We start from the raw sequence: 25,363 nt of genomic DNA, 5'->3' as shown, positions 1-25,363 counted from the left end.
TTCAGTCCAATGATCATTTAGAGGAAAAAATGAGTGGTAATAAAACAGGTAGATTTTGAAGGAAAGAGCAAGGGCTAGGAAAAGAGGAAAGAAACAAACATGTTAACATGAGAAAACTTTCTTTGAAGCATGAAAAGAAAAAAGGAAGCATAGAAATGAAAGAGGTCAATGTCAATGAAGAGTCAAAATGAATGTTATTTACTTAAGAAGAAAAACTAAATTTATTCCTATTGTTAACTTTATAAATTTTGCAATTTCAACCATTAAATTAAACACATTTATGTTTTCAATGTCACATCCATGAAATAAAAGAGCAACTCACTTTATTTTAAGGGTTCCGGCATCCCACAGCCAAAAACAAATAGTGCCATCTGCCCCAGTAGAAGATAGATATCTCTTTGAGCCACTGCACAATGGAGAGAACTGAAAAACAATCAAAGAAAAAAAATCTTTACAAGAGTGACATAGTCCAAATAATAAACCCATTTTCACCATACAAATAGCATCAATAACAGAATTAGAAAATGCCCAGAGTTGATAGTCATGACTACCAAGTTAATTAAAGTCCGTGTATTTATAAAGAAAACAGAAATACTCCTTTCGTTTTAGTTGGCTTTCTACAATAGATTATAAAAGTGATTTCTTAAAATTTACTTTAGATTATAATCAAAAAGGATTTTTAGAGGGATTAAAACAACTACCTGTAGTGATGTTATAGAGGCACTGTGGCCCTGAAGAACAGCCAAAGGCGCACATGTTCGAAGACACCAGACTCGGATCATTTTATCACAACTTCCAGCTGCTATCATGGTATTCTCATAATTTACAGCCATGTCTGATATTTCAGCAGCATGTCCTCTTAAAGTAGCTAATAATCTCCCATCATCTGTTGCCCAGATTTTCACAAGACAGTCATCAGAACCCTTAAATCAGAATGAATATTAATAGAATTAACTTTCTAAATTTTAATTCAAAATATTAACACATATAAAGAAATCATGTCGTGTCCACTTCCCAAAAATTGTATTTTTAAGTAGTGAAACATGTTAAATACTTGTGTTAGGAATCTTCTTCTACATAAGGCTCTTTATTTTATTAAACTATTCACTTATAAAAAATATCCATGTGCCCAAATCTAACAGGTGAAGGAAGATTTCAGCAACAACTAATATTTACCTGTATTTCCTACCCACCATCTACGGTAACCTCTAACAGAAATCTTGAAAATATAAACTTCTGAAGTAGCAAAACAAAATTATAATTGCAAAACAATTGAAATATACAATGCTGAAAATGAAAGAAAGCTCATTTGGGACTTTTTCTCCTAGGAAGCTAAAAACATAAAAAGAATGAGTTTCCCATCACTGATCTTCAGCTAAATACATATAAAATCACTTGAAGCCAATTATCAGGAAAAAATTTATCTGTATGAAGGCAATAAAAATACATAAACTTTACTTTGCGACAGCAGCATAAGCTCAGCAAAAAACTGTTATGAATATCTGTATTTACAAATAAACATTTCGATTTCACACAGCCAGAGATTAGAACTTCTAGGCTTTATTTTTATTCTTTGTTCTCTAATTTTCCTTATTTATCTTATAGCTTTAAGTTTATAATCTTTTCCCAATCTCTCTTTAGTCCCTCTATTTTTCATTATTAAAAAGTTTTAAGTATTAAAAAAAGTACAGATTATCATTAACTTCATATATCCATTCCCCAAATTCAAAAGTTATCAACGGGTTTCAAAGGTTGCATATATTAAAATTCTTTACAATCGTCCAATCTAATTTTTTTAAAAAGCACCATTATATTTGACATTAGAAAGTATTTAGAGGATCTATAAAAGCGAATGATACAGACAAGTTATCTGCTTCAATCTGATAATAGATACGACATATAAATGATCACACAGTATTAACAGAACATGTTAAATGCTGTACCCAAAACAGACTCTGCCAACACAACCTAGAATATTTTCAGTTAACTATAAACCAGTTCTTCTGATTGAGCTTTGAAGCAAATTAAATAGGTTACCAACCACTAAAGTCTAGTTAGTAATAAAACTTAACTTTGGTAAATTATCCACACTAAAATCTGGTATTACCATCACATTCACTTAATCTTAGGCTCTTCACCTATGAAATAAGGTTAAATTGGATGATCTCTAAAGTTTCCTCCACTTTTAAAATTTGGTGATTCATGCATTCATGTATCCATTTGCCTTGCAATTAAAATATGTGCCAAACACTGGAGATACAAGAATGAGATGCAAAGATACAGTATTCCTATCCTTATTAAGCAAAGCAGAAATGCATAAGTGCAATAACATATCCTAAGTGCTATAAAGATGAGATCCAAGCCAAGGAGCAGCCTGTTTTTCTAGAGAGATGGAGAGAAATCCAGAAGCAGTAATACTTAAGAGTGTTACACATGAAGAGGCAATGTAGTATAGTAACTTAAGAGCACAGACTTTAGGGTCAAATGTGTGGGTTCATGACCTGTCATTACCACTTTCTAAATGCTTGACAGTGAGCAAGTTTCCTATGCCTCAGTTTTCTTATTTGTACCTACCTCATAGGGTTGTTGCAAAAACTAAATGAGTAAATGAAAGAAGAATGCCTGGTACATATTAAAAGCCATATGTGGACTATCTACCATAGTTTTGTTGGTGGTAGTATTCTTATTCTTATTCTTATTTTAATAATATTCTTATCAGTTTTAAAGAACAAATATTCTGTATGGCAACTAAAGAGAAAAGTATGATCAAAGGCATAAAAATGTGAATATGAATACTTCAGGAAACTGCAGGTAGTCTGTAAGCTAACTTAGAGTATGAGGTAAAGGCATGAGGATGAAGTCAGGAAAAAACTGTTAAGGACCTTTTATGATATACTGAAGTCAGGAAAAAACTGTTAAGGACCTTTAATGATATACTAAGAAATAAGATATAAAATGGGGATCACTTAAGGTTATCAATAAATAGGTAAATATCAGGATCAGATTTATGTTTTCCAAAGATCATCCTGGCATCAATGTGAATTAGGCTAGAAAGTAGAAGATCAGTTGAAAGTTGTTAAAATCATACAGGCAGGAGAGAACGGGTGATAAAACTGAGATTATTATAAAAAAGAACAATCAGAAGAGATGGATACAACAGTTGTTTGGAACATTAAATGGATGATGATTATATTACTTCTATCTGTGGGAAATAAAGGAGCTGTGTTAGACTATGACTTCCAGAAAGCTGGTACTACATGGGAAGTACCCTAAGTATTTGCTGAATTAAAAAAAAAAAAGCTTTAAATCATTCATTCAACTCTCAATTTCTCTAAATTCCACAAATTAGGTCAATTTATTCACTTAATTTATCTTCTAAAAATTAAAGCAATATTTGGCTCTGACCTACATTTACAATAAAAATAAAATTTTAATTATGCCAATACAGGTAGAATACATGAAAAAAGTAAAATTATGAGATCTCATTATGCTTCATAGTACTGATATAACTTATTTTGTTCTTATATATCTAAATAAGACTTTGCTCTACATTCTACTATAGAAGATGCTTCACATATTTTTCATATTAATAGGGGAAAAAAAATCCAGTTTTTTGACCAAAATATCGACTTTACTGAAACAGTGGCAAACCTGTGATCTAAAATAAACCTCCAGCAACTTTTTACCAATTAAAACCTAAAGTTTTAATTTACCAATTAAAACCAAAAATCCCCCTATATTCCTATTGAGTTCATTAGTTAGTAATCTCATCAATTTAATATTACTTAACAATTTTGTTCTATTTAGACAAGTGATTTAAAAAAAAAAACAAAAAAACACTATGAACATTTTCTCCAAGTGTCTATTATCCCAATCAACCTTTCTTTTCTTCCAATAAACTGCAGAAGAGAAATCTTTGATTGCCCTTTCAGAGAAATCTCTCTTCACTATCCTCTTCCAGGACCCTATAGTATGCTGTCTCCATCCTCACCTCTGCTCCCTAGAAGAATTCAAACAGTACTCTAAAAGTACCTTAAGCAATTTCTATTTCATGTAGCATTTACTGTGATCACTTATTTTTATGGGAATGTGAAACTAAAGATGATCTGATAAATTCAACTAAGTTATTTTTAAATTACTATCAGAAATATATACACATAAATAATTGACTGAAAAGGACTGCAGAATAAAAATTTACCGGGAAAACATTTTTAAAAGCACTATAAATGTGTTTAAATTAAATGTAAAAGGATACATAAAAAATTCATAAAATTCTTTTTAAATTCTTTACAAACTATAAAGGAAAATTTCTGAATTGAGACTTTCTTTCCAAAAGCCTACCTCAAATGTCAGTAAAGTCAATAATAAATCAGAGTAGGACACTAGAGTCTTTCGATCACAATGTTAAAAAAGAGCTATGGACATTAAAATAAAAGCAATGCTATGTTATGTGAATAATGAAAGGGATGAGATCAACAACATAATAAGCATCTAGGTTGTCCTTGGCTAGAAAGAACACATAGGCTTCTCAGATGTAGGAAGGTGAGAGAGGCATAGTAGAGATAGTAATTTTAAAGTAAACAGGAAAGAAATTAGATGATTCTAACCTTAGTAAGTAAAACAAATATCTAAGGATTATTTCCTAAAAGGCAGAAAGGAGAAAACAAAAGAAGGAACCAAAAAGAAAAATAGTTTAGAAATACAGTGGAATAATAGCAATAAGAAAAAAGAAAAGGAGTCTGTGAGCAACAATGAAAGTCCTGCTAAAATTAACATGATTTTAGAAAAACTTCAGCTGACAAAATTTTTCAACAAAGCTCTAATGCCTAAAGGAAAACAAATTAGTCATTTCTGTTGAATAACATCTAGATATTGCTGCTAGGACTGGAGTGGGATTGGCAAGGTGAGAAAAGCTGGGAGTACAAACTATAAGTGGAAATAAGAAAAAATTAACTGAAAAGGTTTTATCTGAGGAAGACTATAATAGTTTTAAATTCCTGTTAAGATTTGAATTGAAAAAAAAGAAAAGAAGTTTGAATTTAACCTGGTAGCTACTGAAGAATTTTAAGCAGACAAGACATGGCCAACTATACTATTTTAGCCACATTAAGCTTTAAGAAATCCATGAGTTAGCTAAGTGCAAAACTGAATACGCTTCTTTGGAATGCATTTTTAAATCAAATTAAAATATTAAGCTAGTTCTTAATATCAAACAAACACAAGACAACAGTTGATCACTAATTTCATTTTTCAATAATGTAAAAACTCTCATAATTACTGTGAAATAATGTTCATTAATATGTTATCAAACCTAGCACAAACTAAAGAAAATTATAACAAAAATATGTAGCTTTAGCTTTAATCCTTAAACAAAACATGACAAATTTACAATGCTTTTTTTCCTTTTTTTTTAATTCAAGACATCTTGTCAATGCAAAGACAAAGCCAAGGAAGTTGAAAAAAGTACATTATCTCTATCTTGAAAAAACAACAGTCTAGAAATTATTTGTGAAAAGGCCTGGTACAAGAGAGCAGGACTTAAATAAACCTTAGATTTGCCTAAGCATAAGATAAGAATTTACTTTGGAATACCTATAAATTTGTTTATTTCACCACCACACCTAAAGAAGCCATATACATAATGATAAAACCCTGAGCCTTTAAGAAAAGCAACATGCTCTTTAGCTTAGGACAGAGAAAGAAAACTTACTCCAGAATCTTTTTTTTTTTTTTAATTTTTAGGTAGACTATGGAGACAGTGGCACCAATGACCATCCCTTCCAGCATACAACTGGATCTAATACTGTAATTTACTTTTTTATTAAAAAAAAAAAGAAAAAAGAAAAAGCTTCTATTATTCAAAAAAAGCTAACATGGCTTCCTACTTTATCATGCCCTTGAGAATTAAAATTCTCCTTAAAATCTAGAAAAAATATCCTATCTACTTGTATAACATTGAAAACATTATGAAACAACTTCAGACAGAGGGTTCTGAATCGCTTTACTTGTGTACAGAAACTAAAGCAAAATTTAAGTCTATAACCCCAAAATTTAATAGCTTCTGGAAGGCAAATTTTAAAGGGTTTAATTGAACTACTTATGCATTTCTTTATTTAACTAAAAGCTAAGATTAGAGGTGACAACTCTGTGAACTGTTCAATGATGAAGAACGTACTTGATAAGATTGAGTATAAATGACAAATGGTTGACTTCTGTAAGCAGAACACTGCAACACACTTGGAAACATTACAACAGGTTACTTCTCCTCAGATGACGTTAAAATTATAAAGCAGATCTGTAAACCTTTCCCTAAGAGAAGCATCAATCGTGAAGACCAAAGATTATTGCTTTGACATGAAAATAAATGAAATTATATAGTTTTTAAACTTATAATATCTTAGGGGAATATGGCATTCTTTGGCAGAAGCAACAAGGAAAATTCTAATTTCTCTTGCTAATACCATATAGCTTTATAAGTCAGATTTCACCTCTTGATGTCACTACAACAGAATTAAATGTTAAAAACGCCATGTATATTACAATGTCATTTTCTTATCCAAGCTAAAACGTACCCTACTCTTCAGGCAGCTAAAAATTGCTTACAATTTAAATTTAGTTCAATTTTTTTTCTTTTCAAGAAAAGACCAATCTTTCTTAACAATCTATCAGACCTGTTTCATTTCCCTTACAAATTACCCTAAACTTCAGTGTCAATCATTTCAACACATGCCCAATTTTCTCACTCCCTGTGCACCTAAACCACCAATGACTAATCCTTTATCAATCTAATCATCACTTGCACTGATCCTGCTCCCAGATGCCAAGTACCATTATGGAGAAGCAGATAAGCATACTAAATCTGCAACATTGTAAATCTGTGAATCTTCTATTTATTAGGGAGGCTAGGACTAGTCAGCAATCTTTTTTATCTCTAACTGGTCTGTATTCATCACTCTTTTCCCGTCACCAGGCTTTATCACTCACCTCTAGAATCTAATCCCATTTCTTAACTAAGACTCTTAGCAGATAAAATATTTCACATTGACAAGTAGGATCTATTTGTTGTGAACCCATCTTCCTAAATAGTCAAAATAAACTGCTCTTTATATATTCCATCTTCAACTATTCATCTACCTATCCTCTTTAAAGACCACTGCATATCAATTATCTTTCACATCTTTAAGTCAGCTCTCCTAGGTCTTTCCCCTTTACTCACACAATTTTTCAAAAATTTATCTTCCTATAAATTATCATATTCTAGCTCTGCTTTCCATTACTAACAAACTTACTGAATATTCACCATCACCCCTACAATACCTCCCATGCACTTTAAAAAAATATTTTTGAATTTCAAACTGAGTTTTCAATAGTACTGATGTCTTCCTGTCTCCACACACAGATTCATCAACTGTTAACAATTCACTACATTCACTCTTCCTATCTAGTCCCCCCTTCTCCTTCCCTCTCTCTCCCTCTCGCCCCTCCACCCCCGCTCTCTATCTCACACACGCACATACACACAAACAAAAACAAAACTACCATTAGTCTTTTTCTGCACCATTTAAGAATAGGCTGCATACTTGATGCTGCCCCTTCACTTCTAAACATCTCTGAATTTATTCCTCTAAAACAGGGACAGACATCTATGTAAGTTGGGGAATCAATATTGATTAAATAGTCATCCAATTCTCAGGCCCCATTAAAATTTTGTCCATTATCCTGACAATGTTTCCCTTTTCCTATTAAGCCCAGGATCCCATCCAGCAACACGTTACATTTAGTTGTCTCTTCTGCCTTCTTCAATCTGGAAAACTTCCTTAGGCTTTCTGTTTCATGTCCTCAAAACACATAAATACAGACCTTGGGTCAAGGTCATTAATAGCCTTGCCAAATCCAAAAGATGCCTTTCAGTTCTAATTTTACTGTTGGTTTCGATCTTTCATGAAATACTATATACTTGGCTTTCAAGACACCACTTCTTTTCTTGTTCTCTGGCCTCTTAGGCAGCTCTCCTTGTCTTTGGCTGCTTTAAAAGTTGAAGTTTCAGCCTTCTTTTCTTACATACATGTGAGATAATTTAGAGGATTTCCATATTCAATGATCCCCAAGCTGAATCTCCTAGCCTAGATCTCTCTTCTGGGCTCCCACTGCCTGAGCATTTCTATTTGGCTTTCTGCAAGAGAATCTCAAATTCAACATGTCTCACCCTCACAAACTTCTCCACTTACATCTATACCCAAAGTGACTGGACTTTCTAACCAGTAACACAAGTTAAAACATGTCATCCTAAACTGTCCCTTCTTTATTCCTCCTTATATTCAAGTCAATTTCTTAAATCCTAGAGATTCTACTTTTAATCTATTAATTCCATCCCTACTTCCACTGTGGCTCTGTTCAAGCCCTGATGATTTCTTTCATGGATCACTGCCAGAACCAATTCCTCTGTATATAGACTTAGTTTCAATCTATCTTCTTTAATAATGCCAAAGGGATCCTTAAAGAGAAATTCTACTCACTCTTCTGTCTAAATTTGTCGTTTTCTCTCCATTGCTCTCAGGAAAGAAACCCACTCCCCTTCATACGTCACAAAAGGATCTTGATTTCGTCCCGCTCCAACATCTCTAGCTCTTGCTTAATGATGGTCCACATTTACTCTTTGCCATGAACAATACACAATCTGCACATTAAGTTCTCCAAAAGTTTATAAATGCCTTTCTCTAAGTCTGCAGCATCTAGCTCAACTCAACCTAGGTGTCACTTCTCTAGTAAATTTCCCTTACCATATCTCCTACTACACACTGGATTAGGTACCTCTCTCCTACACCTATCTTCTGCAGCCTCTATCTTACCACATTGTATCAATATTGTCTGTTGACCATCTGTGAACTTTCCAGAGATAGATACTATATCTTTCATTTCTATATCCTAAGTGTTTAGAACAGTGGCTCCTAAAAGATTGAGGTTTGTTAAAGGAATGCATAACCTCACAGTCTTTATTACAACTTATTGTATTTATGAAAAACATTTTTTGCTCTTTTGCCTTTATTTGAAAAAAGAGATATATTTTGTTTCTGAAATGGGGGTGAAAATCTTATATGGTCTTCAACGTACTCTCGTATTTTGAGTGAATGGCTTACACCTGAGAGAATTAACTCTGCTTTTCTTTGGTAAATACTATTTGAGGCAATGATTCTGAAACCATGTACAAAAATTTCAAAACTAAGAATTAGAGAGCAAGTCTGACTTGGTAATTATGCTATCTCTCTCCCTGGGTTCCTAACATTACTACTCTACTGGGAAACATCTATTATTAAAAATATTCTAGTACAAAGTATTGGTAAATTTTCCTATCAATTCCAATAACTTCAGTTTAAACCTTGTTTAGCATTTATAAATAAGATTTTAGTTGGATAAGAAAATGGATAAAATTTATTTAAATCTATAAAATTAACAGCAGCAAGTAAAACTTAATGAATGCTTACTGTATATCTTGTACCATACAAATTATATGAATTATTTCATTTAATCTGACAAAACTCTTGTGGGTTGGTACTGTTATCTATGAGAAACTGGAGATCAAAGGGGTGAGGTCATCTGCCCAAACTGCACTGCAAGGAAGTAGTAAAGCTGTCAGTTGAACCAAGAGCCCCCTAATGTCAAGTTGATGCTCTTAATCACAGTGCTATGTATATATACTGCCTCTAGCTGTTCCTACTCAGAAAGAACTCAAGAGCATTAGTCCCTTGGAAAAAGCTTTCAAATGTATCTACATAAGAACTTTAGTAATAAATGTGCAAGGTCCTAAGATAGCAAATACATAAATAGGAAATACTGGTTGGTCTGTTATTGTTCTTCCAATAAATAACAACAGTGTGCTCTCTCACAGGAAACTTTTATCGGTCAATTATGATCTACTATCCCTAAAGCCTTATCTTACCAGTTTTCAAGACTGATTTTCAAAGCATTTAGTTAGTGGCTAGTGTGTTCCCAGTGGAATGAGAGAACACTCACCAGTCATCCCACTTTATAAAGTAGTATAACAATGAACACATATGTACCTTACCTGCCACTTAAGGTGATAATCATAAAAATACAAGAAAAATTTAAATAACAGTGCTTATACTTTAGCATTTCTTGTTACAATGTAACATTCTGAAATCCATAACTGCAAGTCATCAATAAAAAATTACAAACGAGACTGACTTTTATTTATGTGTTTTCAACTAAAGGAAAATAATCTGACAATAGCTTCTTCACACATCATTCCTGTTCCCTAAATCAAATGCTCTTAAAAACAGAATTATACGTCTAGAACAGGGGATGCAATTTTTTTTATATAGGGCCAAATAATAATTATATTAGGTTTTACAGTCATAACTATTCAACTCTGCTGTTACAGTATAAAAGCAACCTTAGACAATACATAAACTAAGCATGCCTGTATTTGAACAAAATTTTATTTACAAAACAAGGTGACAAGTTTCCTAATGGCTGGTTCACAGTGGGACTCTTTCCAAATCTGTACCTACCACTGTAACTAAACTCATGAGACAGCAGAGGCATTATTATTTCAACTGCATTTCCTCTCAAAAAACTCTGGATTACATACCTAATTCAAATCAAAACACATACAAGGCTTCACAAAGTATATAACCAAATGTTTACCATCTCTATCATTTTTAAAGAAAGAATTCCCACAAGGTATTTTACGAACATCAAAAATTAAGTTATATATGTCTTTTACAATCTCAATGCAATGGCATAACTTTATACTCACCAACATGAAGTACAAAACTAATGCAATGCTTCTTTCTCATTATTTCAGTTTATTACTATTATTAAAAGAATTCATTTAAACATTAGAGATGCCAAATTTACTGTGTATTGAGAGCTGAATTTAAATATTAGTATATTGAACTTAAAAAGCTAAATGTAATTTTCCATTACCATTTGAGAGCAAATTACTGTTGAAGATATATCAAACACTTTAGCAAATAGAGATAGATACCTGTTCTCCATTCTGAAAATAATAACCTGTCAGAAATTTTTAAAATTTCACTTTCATTTTGCTTCACAGAGAACAATAGAGATAAAAGAGAAGGTGCAAGGAGAGAATACTAAGGTAGAAAATGATCTGCAAATGCCTGAAGTGGATTACAGCCAAGGAATAGATATGTATAAGAATCTTTTCCCACATCCTGTTGTTTAGCTGTTTTACAGATGACTGGGTATATAAGTAGAAAAGAAGTAGATAAAAATAAGTCTCAGTTTACAAGCATGTTTACTTAAAAGAGGAATCTATAATTGTCTCAACTGCATAAAATTTGCAGCTGTTCTCTTCAAAGGCATAGATAGGAACTTCCATTTTAACCTCCATTTCCCATTTTCTAATTTCAAAGAAAATTAAGGGCCTTGTGAATGAATGCATTACCTTCAGCTCACAGGGTAGTATTTAATTATAAGTACAACCATATTAGTGTGGTAAGCATTACCTTTAGTGAATGTAATAGTTAAGACACCTAAAAATAGAAATATTTCCCAAAGTAATTATCTCACTTAAAGCTGAAAAGCTGTGCTTTTCTCCAACGAGTTACGAGAAACAATAACAAATAAACTCCAAGAGCTTCTTTGAATACAACATCAGATATATTAAAGAATGATGTGTTACGGAGAAAAGGTAATAAGCAAAACATGTTTAATATACTCAGAATTTTTTCTATTACTATTTTAAGAGAAATTTCCTATAGACTAGCAAGTGGTTTTCTACAGATAATATAAAAAGATATATTTAATAATCTCTTCTAATTTGCTTAACAAACTTTGTAAATGCTCTTGGTTTAGAATTAAAATTATGATACGACATTTTACGAAACATCAAACTGCATATTTGATATAAGGATGGATTACCCATAACATAGGATTATAATATAGCTGTGACTGTGCTATAACATGTCTTTCAGGAACTTTCCAAACTTGGATAAAGTCCTGCCTTAGGTAAAAGCTTAATAATCTAAATTACCTAAATTTCAAGTTTTCCATTAAAACAAAAAAAAAAAAAAGGTTTTATTTGAAGTTCAACTATAAGCAATATTTCTTCAATTCCACATATGAATTAAGATATTTTAAAAATTACTTACAGTAAATATCCGTCTGCCAGTTCGATCAAAAGTTACACAGTACACAGATGACAAGTGTCCTAGTATTCGTTTATGCATTTTCATGTGTTGGTATACTGCAGTTGGAACAAGTCGCTCAAGCCTGTATTTCCCATTCAGCCTCCTTGAAAACAAAGTATCCGCTACCAAGAAAATTGGGGAAAATAAGGATAATTCAGAAGTTTTCTTAACTATCATCTCTTAAGAACTCACATATTCTAATTTCTTACATGTTAGTAAAAATAAAGATGCTTTCTAATGTAGATGACTCCCAGTTAAAAATCTCCAAAACAGTCAATAAAAACACATTATTTCACCTGCTATAAATTAAGTTAGGCACTTTTATCCTCATTTTACAAACAAATTCAGTTAAATGACCTATCTAAAGCCACAAAGTAAATAAGGCATGATGCTAGAAGTAAAATTCAGACTTCTTTATTCTCTGGCTAGTGCTCTTTAAAAACTAAAATGATTTTATATGATATTATTTCTTTAAAAGGACCCTATCAGATAGGTTTTTTGACAAAAGCAGTTAGAATTGGATCCAGTCGTTTTTACTTTACATCAACTAGCAATTCCTGAACAATTCTAAATTTGACATGTCAAATGATGTTTTAAAAAATTTTGCAATAAATGAAGACAGAGGAATGATTCAATGCATTATTTTAAAAAATAATTAAATTGGAGATCTTGCCAAACAACTCTATAATGATTCTTCCTCTGGAACCTATTTGTACTCTTTTTGCCACTCATCCATTTTAACCATCTTTCAAGAAATGACTGAAATTTATATTCTACCCCAAAGCACGATATGCTGACTCCAGCCCAAAATGTTCTCTTCCATCTAAATTATGACTGTACTTATTTTCTATGCTGGTAATTATGAATAAAGCAAGTGCTCAATAAATATATGCTGACTAATCTGCAGGCACATTATTCACCTTTAGATTATCTTTTAATATATGGCTTTTTTCTGACTGTGACTGCCATCTAGTAAGCACTAGATGGATAGCAAGCACCATAGTTTCACTTGAATTTAGTCCCAAAGAAAATTAAATGTATCTACAAATACTAATAACCTAGATTTAGTCTAGCAATTAAAGCTAATGAATTACAACTATCTCAGCTATATCATTAAGAATATCAGTAGAGTATCTCTCTTGCTGTTAACAAATAAATTCTATGTAACAATACTTCAACATCTAAGAATATCTAAGAAGCTTTAACAATTGTGAATATGCATGCTTAGACTTCAGCTAGTTATGTAATAAGTTAACAGTAATTCAATAAATTTCTAATAAGCTCTGATACATTTTTCTTTATGCACAGAAATGGCCTCGTAAAAGGCATCCTCCTCTAGGACTTTGGCTCCAAACTGATTTAGAGCAAGAATCACACAAAACCACAGTTATCAATTGTCCTGCCCAACAAGAATGCAAATAATGTTATCTAAACACTAAAGATCAATGACATCTCAGGCTCTCCTGTCTGTTCCACAAGAAAATAAGTGATGACGCAGAACACGAACATTGACAGCTTGATTCCCTCCATCCAAAATTTACAAAATTCTCAAAATGTCAAATTTTATTTAAATATTTAACATCATTCGGGTATAGAAAAATGATTAAAGATAATTACAATATCAAAACTTATGATGACCAAGCACTTGTACATGTCAGAATTTTTTAAATGAATTTGTTATAAAGATCATTTAAAAATCACAAAGTTGATGAAGTTATTTTCTATGCAAAAAATATTTCCCTTAAGTAAAGAGGAAAAAAGATGTTACTGCTCTCTTAAACACATTTTTCACCGAATCTTTACCTAAACTGGGATTAAATCTTTATTTTCTTTTGGGAGTCAACTGCAAAAAAGAGTATCCCTTTCACAGTTACTTTACAAATTTTTTAAGTAAAATTTTCCAGAAGCGTAACATTAAGTGAACTATATAGTTAGAAATATATTCCACACTACCCTTTGTTATGCTTATCTATGTATCCTAAGAAGGTACCTAGCAGAAACCTTGCTTTCAACCAAATTACAAACTTGTACAACCGTCCTAAAACACATGACCTATAGAGAGAGCAGTATGTAGTATTTCCAGGTAATAAACTGGTAATTCGAACTTGATACAGGGGTTAGAAAAGAAAATATAAGTACTGTTCAACAGTTAAAATTCAATTGAGGAGGTTGTATTTGAAGACGGCCTGACCAGATTGGAGAGAGAATTTTTACAAAGGTAGAGAGAAGAATGTTCTAGGACTCTCGTTTACTGAACTCACATTTTCTTTTACAAAACCATTTACATAAATAATGTCTATCTTCCTTACCAGGTCTAAAGTACCTTAAGGACAGAAATTCTGTCCTATTCATATTTCTCACAACTGAGTATAGAGCCTTTTAAATTAAAAAGTATATAAATGAATCTTAGTTAATAGTAAGATACACAAGATGATTTAATTTATAGTTTTATGGCAGAAAGGCAAATGGCAATTATTCACTTTCTAAAGAAATTGTTAATAGACGAATTGGATTGAGTAAAAAAGAAAGGTCTCTTGGATTATAGAACTTAAATTTTATTAAACTAGAATATCAATTTTCTAAATGAGCATGGTTAAACAGATATAAGAGCTCGCAAAGGAATAAGTTCTTTATATGAGATTATAATAGTTTAACCTTAAAAAAAATCAAGTAGCATATATGGCTTTGGTTTAAAAGTACATTTATTTTCATAAGTATGGCGATGAGAAATATTCTCAAAATAAGCCTGACAAAGCAAATCTCTATTTTCTTCACTTGGCAAATTATTTCTTACCCTTCAAGACCAGTTAAAATGTCACCTCCTCTAGTAAGACCAGTGAATAGCAAAAGCAACCTAACTGGTCGCCCTGCAACATGACTCTTCTGCTCAAAACTGCAATGTTCTTCATTTAACACTAAACTTATTAACACATCGGTCTACCAAGGCCCTGAATAATCTTGTCTCCCATTACCTTTCTGACCTCACCTGCTACTTCTCTCCCTTAACTTGGTCTGCTGCAGCCACCTCTAATCTTCCCCATCCTTCTGACACATCAGGAATGCTCCTAATTTAGAGTTTTTTGCATTGGTTGCTCCCTCTGGTTAGAATATCACCCCACATATGGCTGGCTAATTCCTTGACCTCCTTCAAGTCTTTTCTCAGATGTCTTATTGCTTCTTAACAAAGCCTAATCTGGTCAGCCCATTGAAAATTACAAGCCATTCCCTACTACCACTCACAATTCCTAATGCACCCTTATGTAGCTCTATAAATGTTCTTTTTCTAACACTCATCACCTGGTGCTATGTATTTATTTGCTTACTATGTTCATGTTTATTTCCTGCCTCCCCCACAACAACATAATAAGCTCCATGTGGGCAAGATTTTTACGTTTTGTTCCTTTGATTAGCCTAAGAGTTGACAATGGTGGTTGGCACTTAGATAATCAATATATATTTGGTGAATTTAATGAATAAATTACATGTGAATAAAACAATTAGGCTTAAGAATAAAACAAAAATGAAGGACTTTTTTATCATACAGATTATAGAAGCAAAATATCTCTAAATAGTTCTTTATTTCAACTGTCCTGCTCAATGGATTTAATTTGGAGAAGTGAATATATTTATTCAATTTCTGAGTAAAAAGACCAGTAAATGAAATAAACATCCCAGAAATCACTGTCATGCATTTGAAATATGTTTCTTTAAAGTCTGAAGAGAGAAAAGGAGCAAATAGCGACAAGTGTCATTCATAGCAAATCATTCAGAAAAGTCTCTGAAACAAAGTATATGTATACAGGTCTACAAAACTAACTAATCACTAAAGTTAAACAAAAGGCCATGATTTCTTAAAGACCAATATAACTGTACATAATCCAGCCAATGGGTTCTTATCTATTACTTCTCAAGACAGTAGAATGACAAATCAAATTCCTCCACAAGTCACTTTCCTAGTTCACACCTAGTTATTTTTCAAGAACTGATTTTTCTAATCATAATATTAGTGTATTCAATGTAGAAAATAAGAACAAATAAAAATCCATGATTCTGTCATCTAAAGCAATTGCTTTTAAAATCCTGCAAAGATTTTCCCCATAAACAGCATTTTAACAGCTATGCTATATTCCTTAATGAAATAAGAGCTAGGCTCTAAGTTTAATATACTTGTGTTCAAATTTGACATTGTACTTGACTTCAAGCAAGTTACTCTCTCTCAACTTCAATTTCTCCAGTTATATTTCTAGAAACATTTTTCCACAATATACTTTGCTTTCATATTATGCTGCCTTTTTTGACATCTCATGATTTCACACATTTTACATAGTTAATTCTATCAATATTTTTTCCTTTCTTTTGTAATTTCTTCTATTGCTTTAATATGAAGTCCTCTTACCAGCCAAGAGTACAATATCCATTTACACTTTCTTTTACTTTTTTGTGATTTAATTTTTTCACTTAACTCAATATATCTGGAGCTTTAGTATATATCTTGAGGTGAGTCTCTAAAGATATTTTTCTCCTCCAAATAATCAACCGTTTGTCCCATCCAGCCTTTTCATTTACTAATCCTTCTCTAGCCCATTAAACTATAAATTATCATATCTATTTCTATACCAGGTCAAAATTTATATTTATTTATATGCCAATACCAAAATTTTAACTTTATAATTGATGATGATGTTTTATCTGGCTATTATTCTTAATTATATATCCATTTTAAGGTGTCTTAATAATTGATTACCTTATTCGATCACTAAAAAGTTTGAAAATAAATTTGCTGGAAATATAACTTTAATTTTATTCACATATAAATAACTAACATCTTTCTATCCAGGAACATGATGCTTTCTTCCTACAGCTGGGAGCAAGTTTTCAATGTAGACTATTTTAGAAAAAAATAAGAAAAATCAAAGTTGCCTTAGTTATTCCCCTTAAACAAATCTGTACCATGTGAACCAAAAGTTTCATGGGGAAAAACAGGTAGTTGCCAGAAAAGAGCATCTGCAATAAACATCGTTAACTACTTTTTGAAGATGCCAGAAAAATACATAATAAAATCTCTGTAAATAAGAAAGAACTGAAACATAAATGCCATCACTTCCCTCCAAAATGTTTAAAAGTTTTTCTCCTGCTAAAGACTTTGTAAAATGGACAAGGACTCATGGTGCAACTACAATAAATTATCCAAGATCAAAATTAACCATTATTTAAAAAGATGAGCTGAGAAAAAAAAATTTAATTACTATGAATTAACAAAAAAATGCAGAGGTTAGTGTTTTTGTTGTCATTTTTTAACCTTTAAGAACAATATAATATGCTATACGATGTGTATTCCATTCTAAGAAAGCTGTTCCTCCTTAATAATCAGAACTGAAGGTCCCAGAACTAGTGCCTACAACTTCTACCAGCTTATGAAAGCAGAGCCCTGCTGGCGGCATAATGAATGCAAGGAGAAGGAATCATGTGGCTGTAGATTCCAAAACCTGGAGAATCAATTTTTGTGCCAGTAGAAGAATTAGATGAGGAGGCAAAGAAAATATAATATATGTAACTCAGAAGGTATCTTAGTACAACTTGGGTTTTTTTCTGATACAAAAAGGGGTACTCAAATAAGAAATGAGTATTTTACTAGAAAAGTTTTTTAACTAATTTATATTAAATTCATTTTTGCACTATATTTTGACGAATTTTATTCTGTGATTCTGGTTTAAAAAAAAAACAATCGGAAAGCTCTCAGTTTCTGAAAGTAAAATGCAAAAGTAGTTATAATTTATAATCGATAACTACATAAACAGTTCCTCAATTAAAGTACAAAAGAGTTAAGTAAATTCTGGATGATCAGTACCTAGGCTTAATTTTATTCTCCATGATCTGTGTTAATAAAGGCTTTCTAAATGTAGGATTAATAACTCGACTATGATATAAGAGTTTGAAAACCTGTAAAACTAAACCTGAGTTAACTACAAAAAAATAGTGACAAACATGTAACCAAGACACATGAAAACAAATTCCTAACTGATTTATCCCTTTAGACAGGGTATTAGTTATAGGATGCCCTACAGATACTCAAGTCCCTTACATAAAGTGGCATAGTATTTGCATATAACTTACACATACCCTTTCATATACTTTAAATCATCTCTAGATTACTTACAATACCTAATACAATATAAATGATATGTAAATAGTTGTTATACTGTTTTGTTTAGTAAATGACATAAAGTCTGTACATGGTCAGTAAAGATGCTACCATCATAGGTAACTACACAGTATACATCAGCAACAACGTAACTCTTTTTCCCTCCACTATTCTTGATCCAGCGAGGTTGGTTGAATCCATGGATGCAGAACCTATGGATAAGAAGGGTGGACTGTAGTTTTCTCAACAAAATAATATTATATCCATGACCAAGCACTCAGAGGGCAATTTCTAAATAGAAATGACCTTCCAAGTTCATTCCAAATCTAAATAATTGTCTATATATGGTGATAATTTCAGAATTTCTATCAAATATATTGTGTGGTATAAGGTATTTGATAAGGCATAAAATTACACAATTGTATTCATTTTAAAGAACCACAAAAATGTTCTAATGAAAAGGAGATATGACTGTGGGGGTCACAAAAAAAGAGTTATACAAGTCACAAAAAGAGAAGTTATGGTATACCAGGAGCCAAACACCTTGAGAAGATGGCCATGAAGAGAAAAGTGACCAGGGCTCAGTACTAGAAAGAGGTTCTTGCAGGAGACTTCGAGAATCTAATATCAGAAAAAGGCTTACTACTGTAATTAACAATGTGTGTAAATGTCAAAATACAATCTAATACACAATGTGGGGAGAAAAAGGGCTATATAACACATGTGGCAAGTTTGGAAAAAAAAAAGGTTAATTATTGAGCACTTTACTACATGCCAGACACTATTCAAGTTACTTTACATATATTCTCATTTAATCCTCACCCATCTTTTAAGGTAGGTACTACTATTATCCCCAATAAGGGAATATTCCTTACCAATAAGAAAATTGAAGGACAAAATGTAACTTTCCCAGAGGTGAAGCCCAGGTTTGAATTCAGACAGTCTGATTCCAAAGAGCGCACTCTTACCATGCTTGCTAGGTAGACATATATTAGGGAAAAAAAGACTGAAAGGAAATACGCCAAAGTATTAAGCGCAGATAACCAGTGAGACAGACTTATTTTTGAGCTGTTCTGTTTTCCAAGTTTTCTCCATTGAGCATATATTCGTTCAGATTAATTTTTTAATTAAGTAAAGTATAGCTCAATTTACCAAAAGGAACTCAAGAGTTATATGGAAAATCTAAATTGTCTAAAGAGATTAACTTAAAATCAAAGACTAAGAAAAATAGGCCCAAGGATAAAAATGCAAGAAATTTAGGTTAATTTAATTATAAAGGAAACCTTAACAATTAAGTATATTAAAGTATTTGAATGTATACTATAATACAGAGAAAAACTATTGTCTATTTGACAATGGATTAAATGATATGCTACAAAACTTCACATCTGGTTTGATTTGAAAGCCGTAAAATAATAGAAAAGGCCATCAATTTTGTTTCTCATACATCGAACACATACGGGCTCAATTCTATTTGGGAAGGAATCACATAACATTTAATTCACTAGAGCCACAGTTGAAAAGCTTGCCACAATAATTTTTCTGAAGTTACTAATATAGTTATGAGTAGGACTTCACAACTAAGTAGTCATTATTTATTTGAGAGCCAGAGATAATCTTGGAAATAATTCAACACAGGTTAGTTTATTTCTACAGCACCATCTGGTCTCTATATTACCTGCACCAATAACTAACTGACCAACACAGGAACAGGTCAAATAAATCACTATAAAAGGAACTATAATGAACAAAAGTCCCAACTTTAGTTAAAACAGGAGGGGGTTGTAACATTAAAAAAATAATCCTGTGATCAGCTTTTTGTCTACAAAAAGAGGGGGAAGATAAGAGAGAATAGAAGAGTAAAAGGAAATAATCACCTGGGCAACACAACGCCCATGAGATGGTCTCTCTTTATTTAACTACTGTAACCAACATAATTAGTATGCACAGTAGCTATCAATCTCTACAAATCTCAATTTTGATGTTTGGTTGTACCTCCTATTTGAAAGACACCATATTTTTAAGATTTAGCAGATACTACAAACATGAATAACATCTGAAAAGGAGAACACAAATACTAACTGAAATAAAATACATAAACTTATGATGATTCAAAGAGTTAAGCAAAAAATATCATGACCCAAATACAAGCACTAAAAACAAAACAAAAAAACACACATTACAATTACTAGGGCTGTACAATTACTTGATGGTATTATTCTTCCTCTTTTCTTTCCTGTAAACAACTCTGATACTACTTCAAACAGAAAACAAAGCAATAGTATATTTCCAGTTTTAAATATTTTAGAGTTTTTTTATAGCTTTTTTAATAATAATTTATTTTTTAAAAAGTTAAAAGTTTTGTTTTATGTCAAATATTTTAGTCGTTCAATTTTGAGTCAACAAACATATACAGAGCATCTATTTGGGCCAAGTATGAGCTACGGGACGTAACAGAAAAAGAGAAGACAGTACTTACCTTCTTGGAGACTGCAGTCTAGCAAGGAATACAGACATGAAACAAGGACTTATAACAATTTAACTGTCATCAAATAAAAGGTATAAGGAAATCCTGAAATATATAGCAGAAGGTCCTAAACATACTGGGGGGAGGGTATCAGAGAGTCACCGTAGACTTCTCTGAAATATTGACATTTAAACTGAAAAAGTTCAGCCATTTTTGGCTGAAAAATTAAAAGCCAAAGAATGTTGGCTGAAAAATTAAAAGCCAAAGATATTCTTGGTTGAGGGAAGAGCATGTGCAATGGTCTGAGGCTGGTAAGAACACTGGTAAGCATTTAAGCAACATAAGGAAGTTGGGTATGGCTAGTATGGAGGGGCAAGTGTCAATAAAAGAGATTAAAAAGGTAGAGGGCAAACTACAAAATGTTTTCTAAGGTATGGTCAGGAATTCTGATCTATTTCTTAAGGACAAAAGTCGAAGGCTTTTAGGGAAAAAGAAGTGGGAGTAATTGCAGTGTTATCTGTTGAATACAATGAAAATAAACCAGAAGAGATATAACTAAAAGCAAAAGCTGACTTTACAAAAAAGAAATAACAGGGTTCAAAAAACAAAACTTCATTTTAGGAAAATATTAATTGATTTGACAAAAAGATTCTTAAAGCTTTCTCAAGAAACAGTATTTTCTCTCAAATTTAAGTATTTATCTGGCAAGATATAAACTTGAAAAAAGTATCATGTTTTATTGTTTCTAGAGTTCAAATTCTGAGGCAAAAGGCTCCTGTACCCAAATCGACACAGGTGTACCTTATTTTACTGTGTTCTGCATTATTGAGCTTCATGGATATTGCGTTTTTTACAAATTGATGGAGAGACCCTCTGCTAGCAAAAAGATTATGACTCGCTTTAGCATGATGCTTGCTTTATTGCAGTGATCTGGAATCAAATCTGCAATATGTCTGAGGTATGCCTATAAATGGAATACAGGTGGTATAAGACTAATGCATAAAGAATTTCACAGAGAAGGCAAAAAAGGTGCTATATAAATGTGATATAAAGTTAAACGCGTTAAGATTAGAGACAAAATAACTAGGGATATAACTGAGTTTTAATTACTACCTCTGTTAAGTTTCAGTTTCCTCATTAATAAAGTGGGGGTATCCTGCAGAGTTATGAAAAAATGAAACAAAATGTTTTATAAACTCAAAGGCACTGTATAACAACATCTATATTGACTATCCTTAAACAATCAAATCCTCATAAGTTATAAAAAAACTTACTAGTTTTTCTTTTCATTTTTTAAAGACTTTTGTGGGAAATCATTTTCCTCTACAACTTCCTTAAGGAGCTAAACTAATTGCTGCTCTGTTTATATAAACATCTACTCAGCCTGATCATTGACTTCTCAATTTCAAGATGTCTAGGAAGATATTCAACCCCTAACTTTAAAGATTCTCTGAAGAAATTCAAAATACAAAGTCAGAAACTTTGTGAAGAAAATATGATAATTTGCTTCACTTACACAGATATGAAATTCAACATCAAACCCAATAATAAATCTGGAAAAATATGTGACACAAAATAAAAGAGAAAATACCTAGTTATTCCTAATTTCTACTGGAATTGCCTGCAAGACACATCACATGGTTGGAGTAGATGGGGGATACCTCAAAGCAAATTTCATCTTATTATTTAAAAAAGAAAACAATGCAGCTACAAGAACAACAATTTAAACTCACCTAAGAAAACTGTCACTCTTCAAAGTGTCTCTCCTTTTATGGTCAATCATAATTTGAAAAGAAATTTAAGCAAAAGAAAAAATATAAATAATGTCTATTTTATATACTTTGTACTTTGGCATAATGAACATTAGCTTTATTTCCCCCAAAAATAAAAAATGCAAATATATCTTAGAAGTCTCCCACAGCTACCTGTTCTTACGGGGCAATAAAAGAAGTAGCAGGGCCAAGAGGATATAGAGAAGAGAGTTGCAATAAAATATAATCTCTCTTCTCCAGGCCGTAATAGTAACGGCAAAAAAAACCAAAGGTATGTAAATTCTTATCATTCAAGGGCTAGATTAAAAACAAAACCAAGAATAAAAAAACAAATATAGCTAAGTCAGAAATGATTAAACAACAACACAAACCATAAAACTGTTAGAGACTAGAAAAGCAGAGGAATAAAATGATAGAAAATGAGTTCTGAAAGAAGAAATGGTTAATAGGTGAGAAAATAATAGGCGAAAATTATTATTTAAATAACTCATGAGTGGACACTTAACTAAGGATAATGTATGTACTGAGTAGAAGGCAGAAAAATTACAAAACTGAATAGAGAATACTAGGGAAAAAAATGAACAGAAAGAAACTACAGATTATTATTATAATCTTACAATTTATCAAATAATGTCACATGTTAAATTATATGTTAAATCTTGTAGATTTATAATAATATATATTTCTAAGTATGTCAGAAATATAGTCACATGAGGCAAAATTAACCCTGAAACTCAAGATCCTAGCCCAGTGCCAGGTATGTTAGGAAATTACCAAGGCAGAATAAGTCAAGTACAGTATTGGAAATATGGCAAAATATAAGTGGAAATTAGAAGGGAAAAGAAACTTCAAAAAAATACTCAAGATTAGCAAAAAAACGCATTTAATGATAATTATAGGAAGGGCATTTGTGCCTGCCTCACTTTGCTACCTAATTTAAGCCTCCAAATAACCACATTTGGCAGGTAATATCCCCATTTTATAGCTGAAGTTTTGGGGCTGAAAAATTAAATGATTTACCTAAGGACACACATCTACACTAAAACAAAGTCAAGATTTATGACCTAATTTTAAGTAAATCCTTGTTGCCCTTTGTTCAAACTAGTTTTCTCATAGAAAACCAATAAAGGTAAAAGAGATCTGTAGTCTTCTTTTAATGTACAGGTTTCTTAGCATTAACTGGATGTTTGTGCAGTAAAACTATTTTTCAAGGCAAAGCAGTTTCCTTACACTGACACATTTTTTAGAATCAGATTCCCCAATACCCACCAAGACTGAAACCTGGTTGCAGAAGCAACAAGTAAAACAAAATATGGAAGTACCTAGGCAAAACAACAAAATAATATGAAAAACCTAGAGAAAAAGTTTACTTCACTAATATGGTAAATGTAAAAAAGATAAATAAAAACAAGGTAATTAGTGAAAGATTGATTTAATATATTACAACCTTTTTCACAAGATAAAAATGCATTAAACGAATCTCCAAATTTAATTTTAAAAACAGCTTTAATGTACCTAAGTATCTTCTTTCCTGGTCTCTGCCAACCCACATCATTTATTATTGAAATAGTTTATTATAGTAGGCAAATACTGAGTAAATTGTATCTGAAAACAGTCATGATGTGGGTAAGGAGGTTGGAGAAAGGACAATACCAAAGATTCTATAATACTTTTGAAAGTAAGTGCTGCTATGCCAAGTACACATTCAATATGTCCTCCACAGAAACTTAGTTAGAAGCTACTGACAACAGATTGGTGGAATCTGGGGTTTTCCTACTTGTTTTCGTTTCTAAAAACATTATTAAAGAGAGTTTTAGAGGGCTAGAAAGCAGCTGATCTCTTTGTTTCCCCTGTCCTGAGAATGAATTCCAGTCAATTTTCATAATTTACATCAAGGAGGTATAAAGTAGTCAGGATTTATAAGCAGACTATAAAATAAAACAGGATAAGAAAGCACTGAAATAAACTCAAGAGTTGCATCTTAAATTGTATAGGTGTTCTAATATTCCAAGTGTAATGAATTGATAACCCAGTTCATTAATAAACCTTAATTTCCTAAAAAACAATTTCTGGTTTCTTTCCTTACCTCAAAGCTTTCCTTGGGCCAAATCTCTCTTCTTCCAACTATCTATTCTATTTTTAACCCCTACCCACTTTTGAACTTTTCTTGACCCACTCCAGTTCCTCAACTACATCAATTATCTACTACCTCTTCATTTAATATTTATCAATGCTGAGGAATTGGGTCTATAAATAGTAATAAGACATAATCTCTATTTTCTAGTACCTCAAAGTATAATAAAAAAAACAAAGATAAATAAAAAGCCACAACTCTATGATAAAAGCTATACTTGTGATAAATACGAGCACTTAATTCTGCCCAGTAACATTTAAGTTTTAAAGGATAAATAGATAAATGTTCTATTTATCCTTATCTATTTATCGAGAGAGATTGCAGAGAAATAAAACATGTGCATAGACAAAGGGATGAAAGAGTTTGATTCTAAGAACTGCCAAGTTGTACAAAGCTACAGCACAAAGTATAGATTAGGAAAAGACAAGAAACACAGGGAAAAGTCAGTTTTGTGAGCCACATTATAGGGTTCAGGTTATTCAAAGTCATTAGGAGGGATGATATGATCACATTTGCATTTTGGAACATTTAGAGCAGTGTTTCTTAACTAGAAGCAATTCTGTACCAGGAATATGTGGGAATGTATGGAGACATGTTTGGTTGTCACAACTGGGGGGAGGTATGGGGGCAACTGGTTTGCTACTAACATTTACTGGGTATAGGCAGGGATGC

General features: G+C 31.9%; 1 protein-coding gene across 1 annotated transcript in view; it reads right to left on the bottom strand.

Annotated features, from left to right (window-relative positions):
• PHIP (pleckstrin homology domain interacting protein) overlaps positions 1–25,363 on the bottom strand; it is a 112,915-nt gene that overhangs the window by 69,454 nt on the left and 18,098 nt on the right. The window contains exons 6-8 of the mRNA XM_023533451.1: positions 12,138–12,298; positions 702–923; positions 323–423 (exon numbers count right to left, since the gene is read on the bottom strand). Coding sequence (XP_023389219.1) covers positions 323–423; positions 702–923; positions 12,138–12,298 — 484 coding nt within the window. The remainder of the gene's footprint in view (positions 1–322; positions 424–701; positions 924–12,137; positions 12,299–25,363) is intronic.

The sequence above is a fragment of the Pteropus vampyrus genome, unplaced genomic scaffold, assembly GCF_000151845.1.
Source record: "Pteropus vampyrus isolate Shadow unplaced genomic scaffold, Pvam_2.0 Scaffold102, whole genome shotgun sequence".
Taxonomy (NCBI): domain Eukaryota; kingdom Metazoa; phylum Chordata; class Mammalia; order Chiroptera; family Pteropodidae; genus Pteropus; species Pteropus vampyrus.
This window is presented reverse-complemented; position numbering and strand designations above follow the sequence as displayed.